General features: G+C 38.8%; 1 protein-coding gene across 3 annotated transcripts in view; it reads left to right on the plus strand.

Moving 5' to 3' along the window:
* met (MET proto-oncogene, receptor tyrosine kinase) overlaps positions 1–19,607 on the plus strand; it is a 103,051-nt gene that overhangs the window by 74,657 nt on the left and 8,787 nt on the right. For 2 of the 3 annotated variants that reach the window (XM_038280476.1, XM_038280477.1), the window contains 6 exons: positions 782–931; positions 4,067–4,220; positions 8,280–8,414; positions 11,200–11,460; positions 14,429–14,509; positions 19,350–19,531. In XM_038280476.1, coding sequence (XP_038136404.1) covers positions 782–931; positions 4,067–4,220; positions 8,280–8,414; positions 11,200–11,460; positions 14,429–14,509; positions 19,350–19,531 — 963 coding nt within the window. The remainder of the gene's footprint in view (positions 1–781; positions 932–4,066; positions 4,221–8,279; positions 8,415–11,199; positions 11,461–14,428; positions 14,510–19,349; positions 19,532–19,607) is intronic. The other variant, XM_038280479.1, reaches the window with a different exon arrangement.

Here is a 19,607-nt window from a genome sequence, read left to right on the forward strand (position 1 = left end):
GGCTAGCTCAGGTGTGTGACTGGCTAGCTCAGCATCTGCTAAATGTATAAACAAACATAAGATAAAAACATGTGTGTTTCTGTTGAAATGTTAAAATATGTATGAAATGCTACATTCAACTTTATCTCCTGAGGAAATATGACATTCATGACTTAGTGACCTCCTGTCAGTAGCTACAATATAACCTCTTAACGTTATAGTAGACTGGAGGTCAGTTATGTAGAACTTCTTAAAATCACCAGTCAAAGACGGTGTAGAACATCCCTTCCCAGGGTATAAATGGTCAGTATTTAACTTCCCATGGCAGATTTGCTCCTCTTTGTACACAACTTTGAAAAAATAACAAAATAGCTACAGCGTTGGACTAAACCATTAACTAAACCTAAAGCAGGTTTGCAGCAAAGCATGGTAAGGAAATTGTCTGTTTCTACAATTTATTGCTAAAAAGAAAAACAAGATGTGTAAAATTTTTGACAAACCAAATCAAATCAGTCATGCATTATCAGCATGTTTTTTTTATTGGACAGCAAAGCCTTCAGCAGTCCCAACTTGAAAAAGTAGGAAAAGAAAAACTGAATTAGAGAAATATCCACTAGTTTTCCAAACACGTGGACTCCATGCATGCTGAGAGCTACTGTTCTAAATTGTTCTTTTGGAGATAAAAATCCAGTTTCAAAATAATTGCAGTTCGGTTTCATTCTAAACGTTCTTTCCCTTCCTTTGGTTCCTCTTAAGCCTTCTCCTAATCATATCCCTTTTCTCCACCTTCTATCCTCTGCAGGGGGATCGAATGGACATGGAGGCGATGAAATGTAAGGTCCTGACCGTCTCCAACCACAGCTGTGAAAGTCTGACCATGGTAGGAAACACCCTGGAGTGCACCGTTCCCACCGAGCTGCAGGCCGCCACAGCCAAGGAGCTCCAGGTGGAGGTGAGACACGCCTGCGCCCCACGGGCACACAGCAAGCTCCGTTTACTTTCTCAGCCCACGGTTTCCCTCACACCTGTGCAACAGTCCATAAACAGCAGCACTTTAATTAAGACAGCCTGTCGTTTAACAGTAGTCACAAAAACACCTCCACACCCCAACTACATGTTTGCACAGAAGCATGCTCCCACAATTTCAAACCTCTTTTCATAAACTTGTTCCAGGGACTCAGCTGATAAAAACAGTGACATGAATGGATGTTTTTAATGCAACTGCAGGCGGCTTGCATATATGCAACAGCATCAATGACAATACTGCTGGCCATTAATGACTGCACAAGTCTTCCCCAATGATAGCTTAAAAAAATGAGTCTAGACAAACTATGATGCTGATAATGGCTGCCAAACAGATTCTCCGAAGTGAATATGAAGAGAAAACCTCAATAAAACCAGTTATGTTTGTGTTTCTACCATCTGGCTTAGGGGAGGAATCTTTCATCAGCTCATATCTCTATGCCCGCTTATGAGAGACAAACAAGCTGACCAGTTTGGCGGAAATGACCAGATACACTCCAATAAGAAAAGAGCGGCAGCAGTCAGTTTTTATCCATATTATTATTTTGAGTTCATTACATTCAGCTGATTCGAAAACAACCACATGTGATAATAATTTATTAATAATAATAACTGAACTTTATTAAGTTCAAATTGGACAAATTTACCTCTGCATTTAACCCATCTCCTTGGGGAGCAGTGGGCTGCCATCATGAGGCGCCCAACGAGTAACGTGGGGTTAAGGGTTTTGCTCAGGAACCCAGAGTGGAGGCTGAGGGAATTGAACAGGGTACGTGCAACCTTCTCAGAGCACAAGCACACTGCTCTAAACACTAGGCCAACACTCCACTCATGTATTGATCTCTTTAATATATCTACGCTGCTATAGAAGTCTATATTAAAGATATATAGAGGACAATATTTTTAGAGGACAATGGAGAGTCAGTAAAAAACAAATACATCTAGTAAATTTAAATCATAGATTTACAAAATTCTGTTTGAATTTTTTTTTTGTAATTGCTAATTTTTAAATGAAATTATTAAAGAGACATTATATATATAAATTATATATTTTATTTATCAATACTGCAATTTCAGACGTAATTTAAAACCAAGTTTTTTATTTTTATAAGTTATTACTAATCTTTATAGAAGCTTTTAGGTAACTGTTAATCAGATGTATAAGATGATATATCCAACCTGTTAGTAAGCTGTTATTAAACTGTTAACAAGCTGTTGTTGTTGTCAGAAATAAAATCAAGTCAGTTAAAATTTGTTTATTTACATAGCACCAATTCACAACACAAGTCATCTCAAGCACTTTACAGTTCACCAGATCATCCAGTCAAATTGATTCAAAGTTTTCTATCTAAGGAAAACCAGTTGATTGCATCGACTCATTGACTGGGATGCAATCCCTGCATGCTTGCAGCAACAGTGGAGAGGACAAACTCCCTTTTAACAGGAAGAAACCTCCAGCAGAACCAGGCTCAGTGTGAGCGGACATCTGCTGAGGCCAACTGGGGTTCAAGGAGACAGAAGCAGAGATAGAATTTAATTCATAATTAAACTGGTTGGAAAGAATAGGGAAATTTAGTTTGAAAGTACAAAGAGACGTGAAAATAATTTTAGGGTTAAATAAAAAGAATGATGCACATATGAAAATAAATGTCTTTATGCTAATGAAGATGTTTGTTTTGTCATTAAGCATGTAGTCATTCTAATAACCTATAGATGTGGCCTTTTTCATATTTATTACATAGGGATCTAAACAAAAGATTAATGTAGAATGCAACTTTTTTAGGTCATGATCACCCTCAGCAACTAAAACCTAAATATTGTTTGTTGAAGTCACACTAAAAATTTATTAACTTAACATTTTTTCCATGTTTGAGTGAACTAATGAACCCCCACCCCGTCACCCAGCTGCTGTAGCTGTGTCTTAAAACGCTGGTCTTCAGACTCCTTCAGAGATAACATCCGCCGGCCGTCTCCAGACCAACCGCTATCAGGATCATCATTGTTGACTTGTGAACTGGCCTTCAGAGAAAATTCCTTATCTCTGGGTTGGTCTCAGCCAATATCCCTCTAGCTGCACAAACCAACATCAAGGCTTGTCCAGACAGTATTGATTTACAAACACATTATTCCATCTGCAGCAGAGAGCAGTAGGAAGTTAATTTCCACTAAACCTAATAAAAGCAGGACTTATATCTCTGATTTAATCTAACATACTTTATTAGTATTACAACACATCATTTTGTCTTTATAGAATCAAATACCATAGGAGGGCTCACGGACCGGGGTCCTATTGGGGCCACCTGAAATAAAGAACTAGGAGAAAGTTTGTTAAATTCTAGAGGAGTAAAAAGACCTGGACACAGTAGATGGAGAAGCCTCAGATTGTTTCTGCTTTAATGTCACACAGGTTTTGGATCATCAAATGGGGAAGTAGTGGCCTAGTGGTTTGGACATTGTGCTTGAAATCCAGAGGTTCTGAGTTCAAGCCCCACTCCCACAGACTGCCACTCTGGCTCCCTTAGCAAAAACCCTTTACCCACACTGACCAATGGCAGCCCACTGTTCCCCAAGGGGATGGGTTAAATACAGAAATTGGATTTCTCCAATGTGAAAACAATACAGTTAAATTATTAATAAACAGGTTTTAAAGGTTGACTCAGGTAATTTGAGGAAAAACACAAACTATTTCCCCTTTGATATAAAGTTTTAATTAGAAAAAATTCAAACATCGTCTCCTTAATAATTTTTTTGTGAAAAAAAATCAGAAATCAGAAGAAATCCATGTGGGGAAAAATAAGTTTTATAATTTTCCTGTATTTTACAGAGGTTTTATAGAGTCACACTGTTTGACAAGGCCGCCTAGTAATGATAAACACGACGGCTCCTAAATAAGTAACACCGCTGCTCCCTGCAGACCTGCTGCCTTTGCGCCTCACCTCAAACCACGCAAGTTGTGTGCAGCTTAAGTCGACAGCACAGCCAAAAAATCAATCATGAAAAAAATAAATTTGTTGAAGTTTTTAACATTCACTGATTACACACCAAATCCCCTCTCTTTGTTCAGTGGCGCCAAGCGACAGGCATCAGGAATCTGGGCAAGGTGACGATCGCGCAGGAACAGGACTACACAAGCCTCATCGTCGGCTGCGTTTGTGTCAGCCTTGTGCTTCTACTTCTGTTGTCGCTGCTGATGTGGAGGAGGAACAAACACATTGATGGTAAGAGCAGAGAGGTGTGACATACGGAGATACAGATTCATGTCATGACAAATACTGATTATCTTTAATCAATAACAGGTAACCAGACAGTTTTCTAATTGTTCGGTTCTAAATGTTTGAGAAGCTTGCATGCTATAGATTCACTTACATATCTGAACGCTGCAGAAAATTTTCCCACCAACCTGCTTTATTAACACATTTTAACAGCAATCTGCTCTTTGAATAGGCTTTGCATGCACTTTAAGGGGAAAAAATATACTGGTACTCTAACAGTAGAAACTTTTATTATTTTTGGGCTTTTAGTGATGCTTTTACACATTTTTATACAAAAGGGTCAAATTAATTTTTAATTCATTTTTCTCTTTACCAAAGAAGATCTGGTTTTTTGCACGCAGGTTCAAATATATACATAGTCTATGCATTTTCAGTAATATTTCAACAAAACAGGGCCATTATGGGCCAATATGCTTATGTTATTGAATATATAACTTTTATTTATTTTTAGTATCCTGTAGAGCAATTCAGCACTAAAATTTGCTGCCTAGGTGTTAAAAAGGGGAGCCCTAATTGATTTATGGTCACAAAAGGAGCGTTACGGCTTTTGCTATAATGCAGCACTTTGTGTTAATTAAGACAAAGTTAAAGTTAAGTTTATTTAAAAAAAATGCAAATGAAAATGTAGATGAGAGTAAAGGTGAAAAAAGAAGAAATACAGACAGTGTAAAAAAAAAAAGATAAAAAAAGAGAGGTAAACTTGATGATATTCGCTTCTACACCTGCAGAAATTAAGAAGAAAAGAAAACATGACAATGAACAAACAGAATTAAAGAATAGTACACTGTACTATGTAGGGATGTAAATAATAATCTTTTTGTATCGATGCATCGATCCAAAAGCCGACCATCCGATGCATCGACACGTCCGCAAGATAATTGATTCATGTTTTTTTTTTTTCCTCCAGTCTATTTTTATCCATTTGCTCCTGGGCGTAATTCTCCCTCCCGTGCTGCGGTGCCGCTAAACCTATTTTGCCCTCCTACCGCGCTTCCTGGTTATACTCTTACAGCAGTGTGTTGCACTAAGCTTGACACAGACATTTTTAAATTGTGCTCAGTATTGAAGCGTGGTCTGTGCTACACACTGTGGGTCTAGATACGGCCGAGGCGGTGAGGAAGTGGGGACGAGTTTAGTCCGACGACGGAGGGACATGAGAGCCAAAAAGAGCGGAGATCCAGCTGGAAAAAGGGTCCCAGCGTTCTCGCGCACCTCGCTCTTCTAGCGGGTCAAACTTCACGAGTTGTTTTCCGCAATTTCGGTCATAAAAACAAAACAAGCCGGCCTCCTGTCTGGTGCACTGTTTGCGGTCAGCTACAATCTGGGAGAGGTGCAGCGGAGCGTCTCTCAAGGGGGCGGTGACGTTGACACACTGGAGCCTTCTTCTTCTTCTTTTTTTTAATGGCGCTTGGCAAACAACTTATAGGTGCATTACCTTCCAGAATGGAGTATGGACCAGACAAACTATTATATTCTCCCTAAAATACCCGTTCTTCTTAGAAAATTAAAAATACTCCCAAAAACTACATCCCCAGATTACCTTTGAAACAATTCCCTTATATCTAGTTTATTTTTATTCCTGTCTAACTCTCTACACAACATCTCTCTTTCCTGAGTATATTTATTACATTCTAAAAAAATATGTTGGACAGTTTCTCTGGAGCCGAGGTATTGCATTGAACTCATTACACTGATATTGTGCAGTATTTTTGATGCAACTTTTCTACCTCTGTTATTTGCTGTTGTTTCTAAAGAAAATGCATAATGATATTACAGCTTTCATTGATTTATTTCAAACTTGAAACTTTGTTTAGCCTGTAAGGTGTAAAAAAAAAAATAATAATAATAAAGGAAAAATTTAACCGATTAATCGATTAATCGAATCGAATCGTGGTGTATTCTTGAGAATCGAAAATAATCGAATCGTTGGGTCAGGAAATCGATACTGAATCGAATCGCCATGATGGATGTGATTTACACCCCTAGTACTATGCAAGATGTACATAGTAAGAGCCTCAACTTTTGATAAAGTACATTTGAATGTACTGTGTATCTATAAGCACATTAATCCAAAAATATGTGTTTATGTGTGATCGCGGTTGTGTAGACAAGGGGTCTGTTTCATTAAGCAGGCTTAAAAAATTCAGACTAAAAAAAACTCTAAATTTATCTAGCCGAAAGTTTTGGCTAGATCGTTTGTTTTCAAACAGACATGCAGTGTTTGCTTTTAAAACCTAATGTGCGTAGCGGACCTAGTGAAAGATATGTTTTTTTGTATGCAAAAAGCTATGACAAAAATCTGATTATATCAGGAAATAAAACAGCATGATTGGCTGTAATGAGGGTGGAGACAGCAGACACTGAGTTCACTGAAGAAAACCTGCTCCTGACAAGGTTAGCTCTGGGGAGAATGTTACTATGGTGACTGAAACAGAGGTTGAATAAACTCTCTTTGTGAAACAGAAAAGTCAGTTTCACTGTTTAAATTTTAGACCGCATAGAGTATTCGGTAAACCTGCTTCATGAAACTGACCCAAGGTCTCTCCATAAGAATGTTCCAAAGAAGGCGTGAAGAGCCACAGACCTGCACCTCAGGACTCCAAACAGTCAGAGCTCCAGGTATCCAAAGCTCCTCCATAGGACAGGAGCCTGTGAGGACCAATTCATTCTTTTCATTGGCCAAACCTGTTTGGGCAAAATGAGTGATACATTAACACAGTTTTATGGTCTAACAGAAGAGGGTCTCCAAAACAGGTTAAACCTGATTCTAAACTAAATAAAACAAGCCTAACCTCAACTGATTACAAAATATCTTTAAAAGCTTAGTCTCTGCAAGAAAACCAAACAGATTCTGGCATGAGCCTTCTCCCACAATCACTGTTTATGTTCTCTACTTCCGTCTTTAGTTCTTTCATTTTGGAATAGGTTCTTGTCTGTATTTTGTCTTAGTAAAAACAAAACATCTTGCATTTTTCTTGGTTTAGTTCTTGATCATTACTCTTCCCCTCTTCTCTTTGCTACCTCTGCCTTCATTGGTCTCAGCTGTTCCTCGTCTCCCCCTGATCACTTTCACCCATCCTGGCATGCATTTCTTCGCCCTCTCCTCTGCATATAAGCTCTCTGGTTGTCATTGGTCATTGATTTCTTCTTCTCTTGTCCTGGTCTGTCACTCTGCGTAGTTCATTTTCCGATTGTTTGTTCTAAGTTTGATTTTGATTTTGTTATTTAATCCTAATTTTCATTGAAGAACTTTCAGTTATCTGATCAAACGTTTGATAGAATCAAATAAATTTGGTTTTTTTTCTGTTCTTGACTAAAAGAGTATTTTGTGTGTGTATACTTCTGTGCCTATATGGATGACTATGATCCTGTGTGATTTACAATATGTCCAATAAGTCCGAACCTGTGAGCCCAAATTGTTATTTTTTAAACTTATTATGGTCGAATTTTGTGTCATGCTCAAAGGAATCACTAAAAGTCCAAAATTAACACTTCTCTGGTACTAGGAACATCTTAAATCGTGGGTTTAAAGCAAGAGGCCCTATGTTGGATTCATTTTCTAAAGCCAGTGCTTGTACTCATCTATCACGACTTTATCCGCTGGTTTTCGAAATTCCTGAACTTTGTTTTCACATTGTGTGAATTTTTGTTCCTTACCTCTTTCTGAATCCCTTTTAGTTACACTAAACTTATATTACAGTTTTTAAACACATTGGTGTAAAAGAAAATGTCTGTTTTTTTATTTGCTTAAATGTATGACTTTTGATACATTAATATTTGCTTCCAAATAAAGTTGGGGGAATTTTTTCTAATCTTTCCGAAGCATATGTGTCTGCAGCGCTTGGTTTGCATGGTGGGTTCGGAGGAATTTCTTGCGTGGGATGCACTGGTGGAAACACTTAGCTTTTCTGAGTGATCTGTTGCTCTCCCCTGTTGTTTTTATTACTTTTTCTTCCTGTTACCCTTTTACACATTTTTTTCTGTCTGTGCAACATTTATTTCCAGATCTTTCTGAGGTGTGGTATGATGGCCGGGGTCATATCCAGCATCTGGACAGGCTGGCTAACGCGAGGAGCGTCAGCCCCACTAACGAACTCGTGTCCCACGAATCAGTCGACTATAGGACAACCCTGTTGGAGGGTACGTCAAGCAGATAAGACCCCCTATCCCGTCCACCTTAACCCCTATTCTTATGTACCTCCTGCCTTACCTGTTGCCTTCAGTGGCTCGCTCTGCATGCCTCATTATACATGTTTCTAACTAACAGTCTTGCCTGTGCAGATTCTCCTCCTGCAGACATTCCAAGTCAGATGCTAATCAGATGCTAATCATGGGCTATGTGATTGGTTTTTTGAATTATAATCAAACCAATCATATAGCCATCAAAAGGCTCCAACAATCCAGAAAAAAACAAAGGGTGGCTTATTAATTAGCCTCTAACTTGGAGTGTGTGCAGGACAATGGACCTCCATGCGGTTTAAATACATTTTAGTGCTCTAACTAGAGTTTGCTCTAGTGTGAGCAAACAGAATTGTCAAAGACGCCTGAATAGGTGTTGAAACGTCTTCAAAAGTCTGGTTGCCTTCCCATTTAAGCCTGTTCGAGGTAACTAGCCTTTAGCACTGAGTCAATCACTAAGAAAATCGTTGTTGTTAAAATGATCCATTTTAGGTTGTGTTGACTGCATATTTACTAAATATTAATGAAAACATACTCTGTTTTAAAATAAAATAAAGAAATTCACAAGTGCAATTTTGAAAACCAAACATGTCTTAGAAATTCATCTAAGCGCAAATTGTGTCCTGTGCGAGGAATTGCAAAAAACCTAAGAGCTACATATCAGACTCTAGAAGCCTAACATTTTTTCCTGTTTTTTTTTTTTTGTTTGTTTTTTTTTGGTGGACAGCTTGCCAGGAAAACACCTCATTTTTTTTTTTTTTCTTTTTTACAAATAATATGGTAGTAAGACTTAGTTATCCAAAGTTCAATTTAAAAGAACCAATAATACTTCATGAACATAACAGCCTATATGGTGATGCAGTGGTTAGCAAAAATGTCCTCAGCCTGTGCATGTTTTCTATTCATGAGTAGCTTCTTTCCAGATTCACATGCTTCCTTCCCGAGTCCAAAAACAGGACTGGTTCCTTTAAATAGCCATACGTATGAGCCTAATCATTGTGCCTTTGTGGCACTGCCTACTCCTGTACCTTTCTCAGTTTTTAGAGCAGAGCTGCCCAAAGTCGGCCCTTGTACACTATCGTATTTTAGAGTCCAAGTTTAGAAAACCCTGTTTGGTACAGAGAGCTTGGCAGAGAACCAGGTATTGAAAGCATTAAATCCATAAAAAAGTGGATCAAACTTCCTCCCAAACCACGTTTGGCAATGTTCTTCAGAAAATCCTGGGATGTGCAAAACTTTTCGCCAAGAGGTGCTTTTGTTTCAGCCAAATTCTTCGAATTAAAAACATTGTCAATATGAAATTTGTTTATTTTTTTGAAAATGTAGTAACAGGAACAAATCCAGAATCCAGCTGTGTGATAATAGAACAAACTTTGACTGGAAACAAAATGACTGGGAGACTATTTAGGAAACCTAACCACAGGATTGTCTCCAAACCCCCAACATGGAGGGAATTTTGCTCCAATATTGTTGCAAAGAAAAAGTTTCATCAGTAGAAATAATAATAATAAAAAAAAAAAAATTATAACTAGAGATTAAGCTTTTAAAAATGTCTTAATAAAAAAAAGGATTTGAGATTAAGTTTTCTGACATTTTTAATTTTTTTATAAAATTGGGATCTTTTATTTTGTAAATTTTTGTCACATTTTATTGTTTTTTTATGTCTTTTTATTTAATATTTTTAGATTGTGTTTTCATTTTGCATGTCACAAATGCATTATTTGTGTATTATAATTTTTTCAAATGGGGAGTTACTTTTGGGGGTAGGATTTCACTGGAGTGAGGAGTGAGGACGCATTTCTAGTGGTCAGCATGAAAGTTTGGGTTGGGCTTCAACTGAAGAGAGTGTGACCTGTAAAATGCAATTAGGAAAGATTATTTTTGCAAAACTAAATCTAAAAAAGAGAAATTGGAAAAAATACATATTCAGAAAATAAAAGATTTAAACTTAGGTTTGAAAAAAAGTTCTTAAAACCTCTTTTTTTTATTAAGAAGACTTTTCAAAGTTTAATTTCTGGACTGCATTCTTTTTTTATTTCCGTTTACAAAACGCTCACTCCATTGACAAACTGGTTTAGGCTGTAGATGGATGAAAATATGGCATTACAGAAACTATCAACACAATGACCAGAATGGCTGAACTAAATGATTTCAAACAAAAGAAGACGAAAGAAGTTCCGAAACAGGAAAGGGGGTTAAGAGGAAGTAAAGAGTCAGAAAGACTAGACTAACCACAATAAAACAGGAAACAACGGATGAGGAACTCAGAAACTTAAACATTTAGGTTCATGAAATTTCACCTGATAACAGAGTAAATAAGGAATCAAACTAGGATGGATGGACATACAAGAAATCTCCTAACTTATGTATCAGGGATTGTTTTTTTATTGACATCTGGGGACCTTGTGTGGGTTCTGTTCTGGTACTGTGATCTCCAGGATCAGGGCTGAAGCAATTTCTATGGGTGCATTAACTAATGACCTAACGCTTTGCTTTAAGGGAAGTTTTCTTCTATCTTTCACCTCTGTTTCTGTTGCATTTATTAGCCTTCTACAAAAACATTCAGGAAGCAAATCAGAAGCTTTTTTTCCCCTGTTCTGCTCGTTTTCATATTCGGGTCAAATATCTCTCCGTCTTCATAGATGTCACCCTCTGATCATCTAACACACCTTGACGTCTGGAGGTCAAGGTGTTGTGATAGAGCAACCGACATCTGACCCCCTTCTTCTCATTTCTGCCTCACCAGATCAGGGTGTCGACAGGCCCGAGACATGTCGGGCCGCTCCTCCCGTCTACAGAGCCAATGGGGAGCTGCTGTCTCCCAGACTGCGAACACCAGGGAGTGGGATTGGCCTGGGCATGGAAGGGGACTTGGTATCACCCCTCTTGATGGCTCCTGTCCACATCGACCCATCCTGTCTTCACCCAGACCTGCTGACTGAGGTGCAGCATGTGGTGATCGCAAAGGAGCAACTGCTGCTTCACGTCAACCAGGTCATCGGCAGAGGTCAGTGATCTCTTTCCTAAGGTTTGTTTTTTTGTACTGTAGGCATAATAAAAATGGCCTGAGGACTCATGCAGAAGAGAGTTAACAGCTCCCAGACTATAAGTTGGGGGAAGGGAGAAATTGTGATGCACGTGGCTCTTGAACTGCTAAGTCCCTGCCTCTCTATACTTCTGTAAATTAGCATAGATTACTGTAAGTCAACCACCAATAACCATGGCAACAGTGCTATGCAGCAGCCACACCATTGGGGAAATTCATAATTCAGCTGCTACATTTAGTTTAATTACAGCTTGATGCTGATTATTTTAGTGTATGTGAATATGACTCCTATGCTTCTGCTTAAGAAGACAGCCACCAGACGTTAACTGGGATTTAATGGAAGAGTGTCAGATAAAAAAACAAAAATGAGGCTGGTCATCACTTACAGAGCCTGCTTTAAATCCTGCATCATTATAACATTTATTATTAGAATAATTGGAGTTATTATTACAGTATAAAGGAATCCTGAGTTGAGCAGGCCAGCAAACGTCAATGAGACACATTCATGCCATCTTTGTTATTAGTCGCCGCTATCGGGTAGCGACAGCCTATGGCGACAGCGGGCAGCTGTGACAGCAAATCCCTTAATGCATTGCGAGGAGAAACATTCTGGGATACATCTGCCTTTTCTGATGCTTTTCTTTTCTTCTCATACACTTTGTATACACTTTTTCTCTTGCGACCCTTGGCCATTTTCAAAGAACCGCAAAAAAGAGCTTCAATGACTGGCTGAAACTGTAGCTCACCACAGATATACACCTTAAAAAGTGCATGCGCAGAAAAAGATACAGTAGCTAACAGACGGGGACATAGGACGGCCTTACGTAAACATATCATCACAATGATTGATAATTAGGAGGACCACTTATTTAGATTATCCACCCAGAAATAAAAGATTGTCCTCTATACCTTAAAGTATTCCATTTTGTTGGGAGTAGCAGATCCCCTGTATTGTGGCGGGCGATAGTGCTGGGAGTCCCCAAGCTCTCCAAAGCAAAGACCCTTCGTGTAAACCGCGGGCTCTCACGCTAGAATTGTGTTTGGTGTTATTGCTCCACTTTAGCAGTAAATGCAGCCATAGCTGTGATGACAGTAATCCGAGCCACAGTTTAGCTGAATTTGATGTATCTGGGCAACCTACGCATGAGGCATGTGGCTGGTATGGCACGGTTAGAGTGTGAAGTGCCTCAACTGTCAGTCATCTCATTCTGAAGAACAGCTTTTGCTAAGAACACAGCGTAGTGAGAGGACTTGAACAATCTGAACAGGCTGATAACCCACTCTTTGTGTGCTAGCGGGTCACCTCGATTCCTGAATAAAAAAAACATTGTTCTAAGTCATTCAGCCACAACCATTACTTGATTATGAATCTGTGGGGTTGTCTACACCTTGTCCAGGTTGAAAATCATCACACTTCACTTGTAGGGAGTTAATCTACTAAAAAAACTTGTTGATTTTTAACAAGACTTGTTGATGATTCATATGCCTTTTATTGTCCTCTGTGTAAAATTGACGCATGTCTAAAGATGCAAGAAACATGACAGAGGAATATATATATATAGTTTGCATCCAACTGAGGTGGTTTCCACTATTTCTGTGCTTCAGTTTCATTACTCAGGATAAAACAAGAAAAAGCTCCAATTTGTGAAAAAGCGTTGGGTCGATGATGTCTGTCACAGCCTTTAAGAATTCCAGATATAACAAAAACAAAAAAATGTTATTCTTTGTGTGTCCTCAACATGTCCCCAATACCTCACTCAGTCATAGCGTTCATTCTGAAGAGGACTGTTGCTGATATGAACCATTAAGCTTGGTGGGTTTTTGTTCTGATAAACATCCGGTCACTGATAAAAGCAAATCAAGTTAAAAGACACCTGATTGTCTTTCAACCTAAAAAGAAAATTCTTAAATTGGGATGGATTTTATCATTTGTTCCACTCATCTGAGGACAAATTAACCCATTTAAGTGTCCTGCCATAAAACAAACATGATTTCATGACTTTAGAGAAAAAGCTACATCCCAATTACAACCAAGCGTTATTTATACCTTCAGGCTTTTGCACTTCACTAAAAGAGATTTGTTTAAAGTCAGGCCGAATATAAAGTATCAGTGAACTTATAAAAAATAAAAAATCTTTGAGCAGTGGACACACAGGCTCAAAATTAGCCCATTTTACCACATCTAAGTAGGCAGTTTAAACTGAGAGATCAAATTTGATATCGAACAGAGAAGGAGCCTTAACCCTGTAGAGTTCCAGAAAAACAGCATGCACCCCCCACCTCCTCTGATTGTGAATGAACCCCTGCCGTCTGGATTTGGTGGCTGCTGGAGAGCTTTAAAGTGGCATAGGATGATTTGTTCTCAGCTAGTGTTCCCAGGGTCTGATGTGGAAAGTCGTAATCCAACACTTCTAGCCATCTGCAAGGACGTGATCGGAGAACGCCGCGCTCATTCCGGTCCTGCAGACTTCTCAGCCTGGACCAAGCCCCCTGGCTTAAATAAGGGATATAATTCAATAAAACACACAATAACTTAGTAGGGTTGGATGCTTTTTATTAGCCTGTTATAAAGCCTAATACTGAGTTACTTGGGAGGGACTGATTTTGGGGGGTTACTTTGAAACAATTGGCTGTATAGGAAGAAAAAAAAACACTTAAATTGTCTTTTTATTGATTAAAGAACTATTACTACTTACAAAAACTGTGAAAAGACCAAAGTCCTCCTAGCTTCTCCTAGTTGTGCAGACACTCTTTACTATTTACAAAAAAAATGTCTCCTTTACCTCACAGGTTATTTCCAACTAAATAACTGACATAAATTGTGTGACCCTTGCCTTGTCTTTGCTGAAGCCATTTTGCACATGCATCATCAGGTTTGAACAGAAGCTTTTTGAACTCTGACTGATGTACATCATGTTATAACCTGCAGGCCACTTTGGCTGTGTTTTCCACGGAACGTTGCTGGAGTCAGATGGGCAGAAACAACACTGTGCAGTCAAGTCCCTGAACCGTAAGTAAAAGCTCTCCTTATATCTAGTAAGTGAAGGGTTTCTTAATCAGGTAAGGGATATAGGGGATCAGAATGAAAGGTTGTATAAAAGTTAAGGCAAAGTTGCTTCATTCATAATTGTGTTGATGATACAAGCCTGTTTTTGATAAGCATAAAAATCATCCAGCTTTGTACATAGTCTGATTTTCAGATTTGATGTTTCAGGTCATTATAAAATCTCTCATATCCAATAGAAATCTAAAACCTAAGTAGATTCATGTTAATATATCCGCATAGAAACACTCCATAGGCTGAATCAAGCTAATAATTTGGGTTGATTCTGCAGCACACGGCAGCCCATCATTTGGAAATATAAAGCCATCTGCCTGATAATCTAATCTGTGATCAAAATAAGACAAATTGAATAACAAATCTTTGGGAATCTTTATCTTTTTGATGCTAAACAAAACCGGAAGCCAATCTCATCCATATTTTTTACTTAAAATGTCTTTTTTCACTGTCTAATATAAAAGGATGAATTTAGATTTTTCAATAAGGTTCTGTATAATTGTTTCTTCAACATTGAGAAAAAAGATATGCTATTCCCATAAGCCTTTTGTTAATAAAGGGAAGTTCTCAGAGTTGAGGATGACTATCAGTTAGCCAGAGAACCATCGCTGCTTTAAGTGACCTTAAAGGAATAGTACACCCAAAACATGATTAGCCTTCATTTTCTACTCACCCCCATGCTGAACAACACTCTGGAGTACTTTTTTGATATCTCAAATGCATCTAGAGATCTGGGAGGCTTCTTGCTGTCTGCTGACATTCAAATAATGGAGGTCTATGGTGCCCGAGGCAGAAAGGTCCATAAAATTCCACAAAAAATGTGTCAATATTCCTCCATACTGCTCGTCCAATGTATTCCAAGTGTCCTGAGTGGGTAGGGTCCATAATTTACTCGAAACGAAGTCATTTAGAATGTTTTTAGAGCATAAACAGTAGTGTATAGGATTTCCTGAAAGCGCGCGCCGGCGCGTTCATGACGCTACGGAAGCCGGCAGACCAAACCAGATGAAAGTGCGCATTCAGCGTCTGCTCTGCCGATAATGCAAGCGTAGAAGAAGAAATGTGCTGTTTACCTGTGCAAAGAAAGAAACAACGAAAGAAAAATGTCTGAGGACTTCAGTGTTGAGGAAGAGCATGAGTTCTTTGCCGAGCTGAATGCGCACTTTCATCCGGTTTGGTCTGCTGCGGTTTCCGTAGCGTCATGAACGCACTTTCAGGAAATCCTATACACTACAGTTTATGCTCTAAAAACATTCTAAATGACTTCGTTTCGAGTAAATTCTGGATGCTACCCACTCAGGACACTTGGAATACATTGGACGAGCAGTATGGAGGAATATTTACACGTTTTTTGTGGACTTTTATGGACCTTTCTGTCTCGGGCACAATAGACCTCCATTATTTGAATGTCAGCAGACAGCAAGAAGCCTCCCAGATCTCCAGATGCATTTGAGATATCAAAAAAGAACTCCAGAGTGTTGTTCAGCATGGGGGTGAGTAGAAAATGAAGGCTAATCATGTTTTGGGTGTACTATTCCTTTAACCTTGTAAATCATTTATAAGGTGAAAAAGTATGTTACAGTGGGTAACTAGGTCATTCCAGCTAAGTGAAAAAAGTTAAAAAAAATAAACCACTGGACTTTGTTTTCCAAGTTCGAAGACCAAAACATCTCGCCTGGTCAGCTAAGCCAACAGGGACCCTAACGACTCCCTTTTCAGAGGCATAGACCCGTATCAGGTCTTGCAGGCTAACAACAACCTCAGCGACTCCCTATTCCTAAGGGGTGGACGTGTTTTTTGGTTCAATTTACATGTTTTTTAAGCCATAACTATACTTTAGTTTGTGCCACTCTCTAAGCCTGGAACTCAAACCCTACTCCAGACATTTTGAATTGAGAAAGCTTCCTAAATGGGAAGAGAAACATCTTCAAACTTAGAAAACAAAGTCCAGTGGATTGCTTTTTTTTATTTTATTTTTTACTTTGTTGGGATGACTATGAGCTGGATGAATCTTCACCAGCTTGGGTAACTATGGAAATTAACGTTCTGACTTGTTGCTGCTCCGTTTAGTAGAAAAAACATCTGTGCCTCAAGTTACTCTGACTAACTCTGCAAAGAAGGGATTAAAAGGTAGGGTTTTGCATAACTTGTGCAGAAGTATTAAGACGTTATGTCACTGTGCTCTCCAGGTGTAATAGTTGTTTAAAATATGAGCTGATCCAAAAAAGCAGGTGACCAACTTGCGCCAGCTTTGAGGACTGGTTTGCTGTTCCTCCAAACTTTAGGTGATTTGTTTGTCTTCTGCCCATAAAGGGATCTATTACAGAGTGTAACTTCATATTATCTAATTTACAAAAGTCTAAACTAACCCTTAAAATTACGACTAACCTTGCCCTGATTTAGATGAGTTTGGATTACAAAGATTATTTCTGTTGACTGAATATGAGAAAAAAAAATGCTTTTATAGAACAAAAGTTAAAACTGGAGGTAACAAACTGATCTAAAAAGAGAGGCATTTATTTTGCATGTCAGGCAGTAAGGAAAAAATATTGTAGGGCTTTGTAAAACAGCGTACCTAAATATGTGGTTTTAACTGTGATAATTAGTCAAACCAGGTTACAACAGAAACCACTCAGCTTCCAGCAAGGCTTGGTGCAGTGTGTTCCTGTCTAAACATGCACACGCTCATCTGTCTGCACTGTACTGCATCTTTACTGTATGATGTCACATCTCCCAACAGTGGGATTATGGATCTCATTCTTTCAAAGCCCACAATCCCTTTGAGCTCAAGCTAATGGTGATGAATGAGCTTCCAGTGGTGAGGACGACATTAGGGTCCCGGCTAATCTTGTAACCTGTCAGCTGAGGCAGGGAGATTGATGCTGAAACGATATGGAGGAATCACCCATGCAGACAGGAGAAGCCACATGCAAAACAGAGGCAGCCTCAGCTCAGGGTCTGGTCCACAGGGACTTTAACCTTATTTTATTCATTGTTGGAAACAATCAGGGCATAGTGCTAGTTTTGGCTTTTTGTGTTGTATTTTAAGTCTTGGTCATAATTTAATGCTCTATGATGATTAAACCTTAAGGCCACTGACCCTTAAGTGAAGCTCACCATATACCTTAATACCCCCTATTTCTAACCAGATTATGTCAGAGGTAAAGGAGTAAAGGGCATGATCCCAGAAACAGGAATGCTTTCAGCAAATAGACATTGGCAAATTTCTGATGGGCTCTTTTTTTTCCAGGATAGCTGTCTATACTTTGCATTGCTCCTAAATGTATAGAATATTCCAGGACAAATTTTTAGTGGTATTTAAACAAAATGATTATGACTGGCATTGACAGAAATGTAGACCATAGGAACATATACAATGAAATCGGCAGATAATGAAGTCCTCAACTTTATGGAGAGTTAATAGCTACAGACCTTCACATGTAATCTGGCTTTTAGCTTAGTCCCAAAACTGGTTAATAAAGCTTTGTGGGAGGGGCTTCCATAACTAAGTGGATTTATTCAATCCTAACAAAACCCAACTCTAGAGCAGTTGGAGGGTGTTTTCTGGAGTGGCCAATTTAATCTCAGTGTTTGGTAATACAGTGAAATATTGTGCTAAGAAGTTGTTGTGGGGCTTTAAGGTATCTCACTGCACTATGTCTGGTGTAAGGCTTGATGTTGGGTCGTGGTGTGGGCCTGGTTTTCAGGAATTGGGCTCAAACCTTGGTGAGCAGTTTGGAGATGACCATATTCTGTTTTAACATGAATCTATACCACGAAAAAAAAAAAAAAAAAGGTAAATGAACACATACAGTAGATGATGGGAGAACTTTACTGAGCCGAGCCCTATAAACTCATTTTGGATAAATCAGAACAGATACTCTGAGCCAGGCTGTGTTGTCCAACATCGATATCTGATCTTTTAAATGTGTTTCTGGAAGATAACAACAAAATGTCTACAAATATTCCTCCTAAACTTGTGAAAAGCCCTCCTTAAACAGTTTAAGCTATTATAGCCCGACTGTAGCATGGAAGGCAAGGTTTAAATTGATTAAAGCCTTGCATCTTTTGAAGTTTCTCTTAAAGCAAATTTTCCTGAATATAGTTCAAAGCAGTGGAGAAATCAAAGATAACGATCCTCACAGTCCAGTTGATTTGTTGAAGCACAGGTATGATGTCTCTACCATCAGCTTCAAGCCTAAGTAGATCCTCAAGGGCGCTAGTTTATTTTACCCGAGTCGGCCTGCTTGATTCTTTTGTGATTTTTGAAATATCAGGGCAACATATTTTCTTAGCTGTTTCGTTGGCTCTGTCCAGACTTCCATCTGCCTGATCTGCCCTCTGCTAAAAGCTGTAATCTTCTTCATCTCTGACACACTTCTTCAGTATTATTCTGCTGGAGGTAGTTCTTCCTTTGGACATCCTTTTCTCTCTAACCTTGATTTTAAGTTGCTTCATTATACTGCTAAATAATTCATTGTCTCCCTTCCTGAGGGTTACTTTTGCCTGTTTCCTTTAGTTCCTTTCAGATCTGAGTTTTATTAGGTTTTTTTAAAGGTTGATGCCCCTGAGAAAGATTCCTACACTAAGCAGAGAAAAACATTATACCAATCTACTGATGTTTCCACTGAGAAAAAATAGCAAGAAAAAGAAATGTAACAGAGCCATTGCAATAAGTTGCATCCTTGTGCTGCAAGAGTTTGGAGAGTTTGAATCAGAGTATTTGAGTTCCTGTCTTTAATATTTAGCATTTCTCTTAAGGTTGAACCTGAGCTGTATTATTTATCTACAGGAATTACAGACTTGGAGGAGGTTTCCCAGTTTCTGAAGGAGGGTATCATCATGAAAGACTTCAGCCACCCCAATGTTCTCTCTCTGCTGGGCATCTGCCTTCCACCTGAGGGCTCGCCATTGGTGGTCCTGCCCTACATGAAACATGGCGACCTTCGCAACTTCATCCGCGATGAAGGACATGTAAGCTGCAATGAAGACATTATAAAAAACTAACGCCTTGAATTTAGATGTTGATATTTTGGTTTGATGATTGACC

The sequence above is a fragment of the Cyprinodon tularosa genome, unplaced genomic scaffold, assembly GCF_016077235.1.
Source record: "Cyprinodon tularosa strain WSP-4 unplaced genomic scaffold, ASM1607723v1 ctg160, whole genome shotgun sequence".
Taxonomy (NCBI): domain Eukaryota; kingdom Metazoa; phylum Chordata; class Actinopteri; order Cyprinodontiformes; family Cyprinodontidae; genus Cyprinodon; species Cyprinodon tularosa.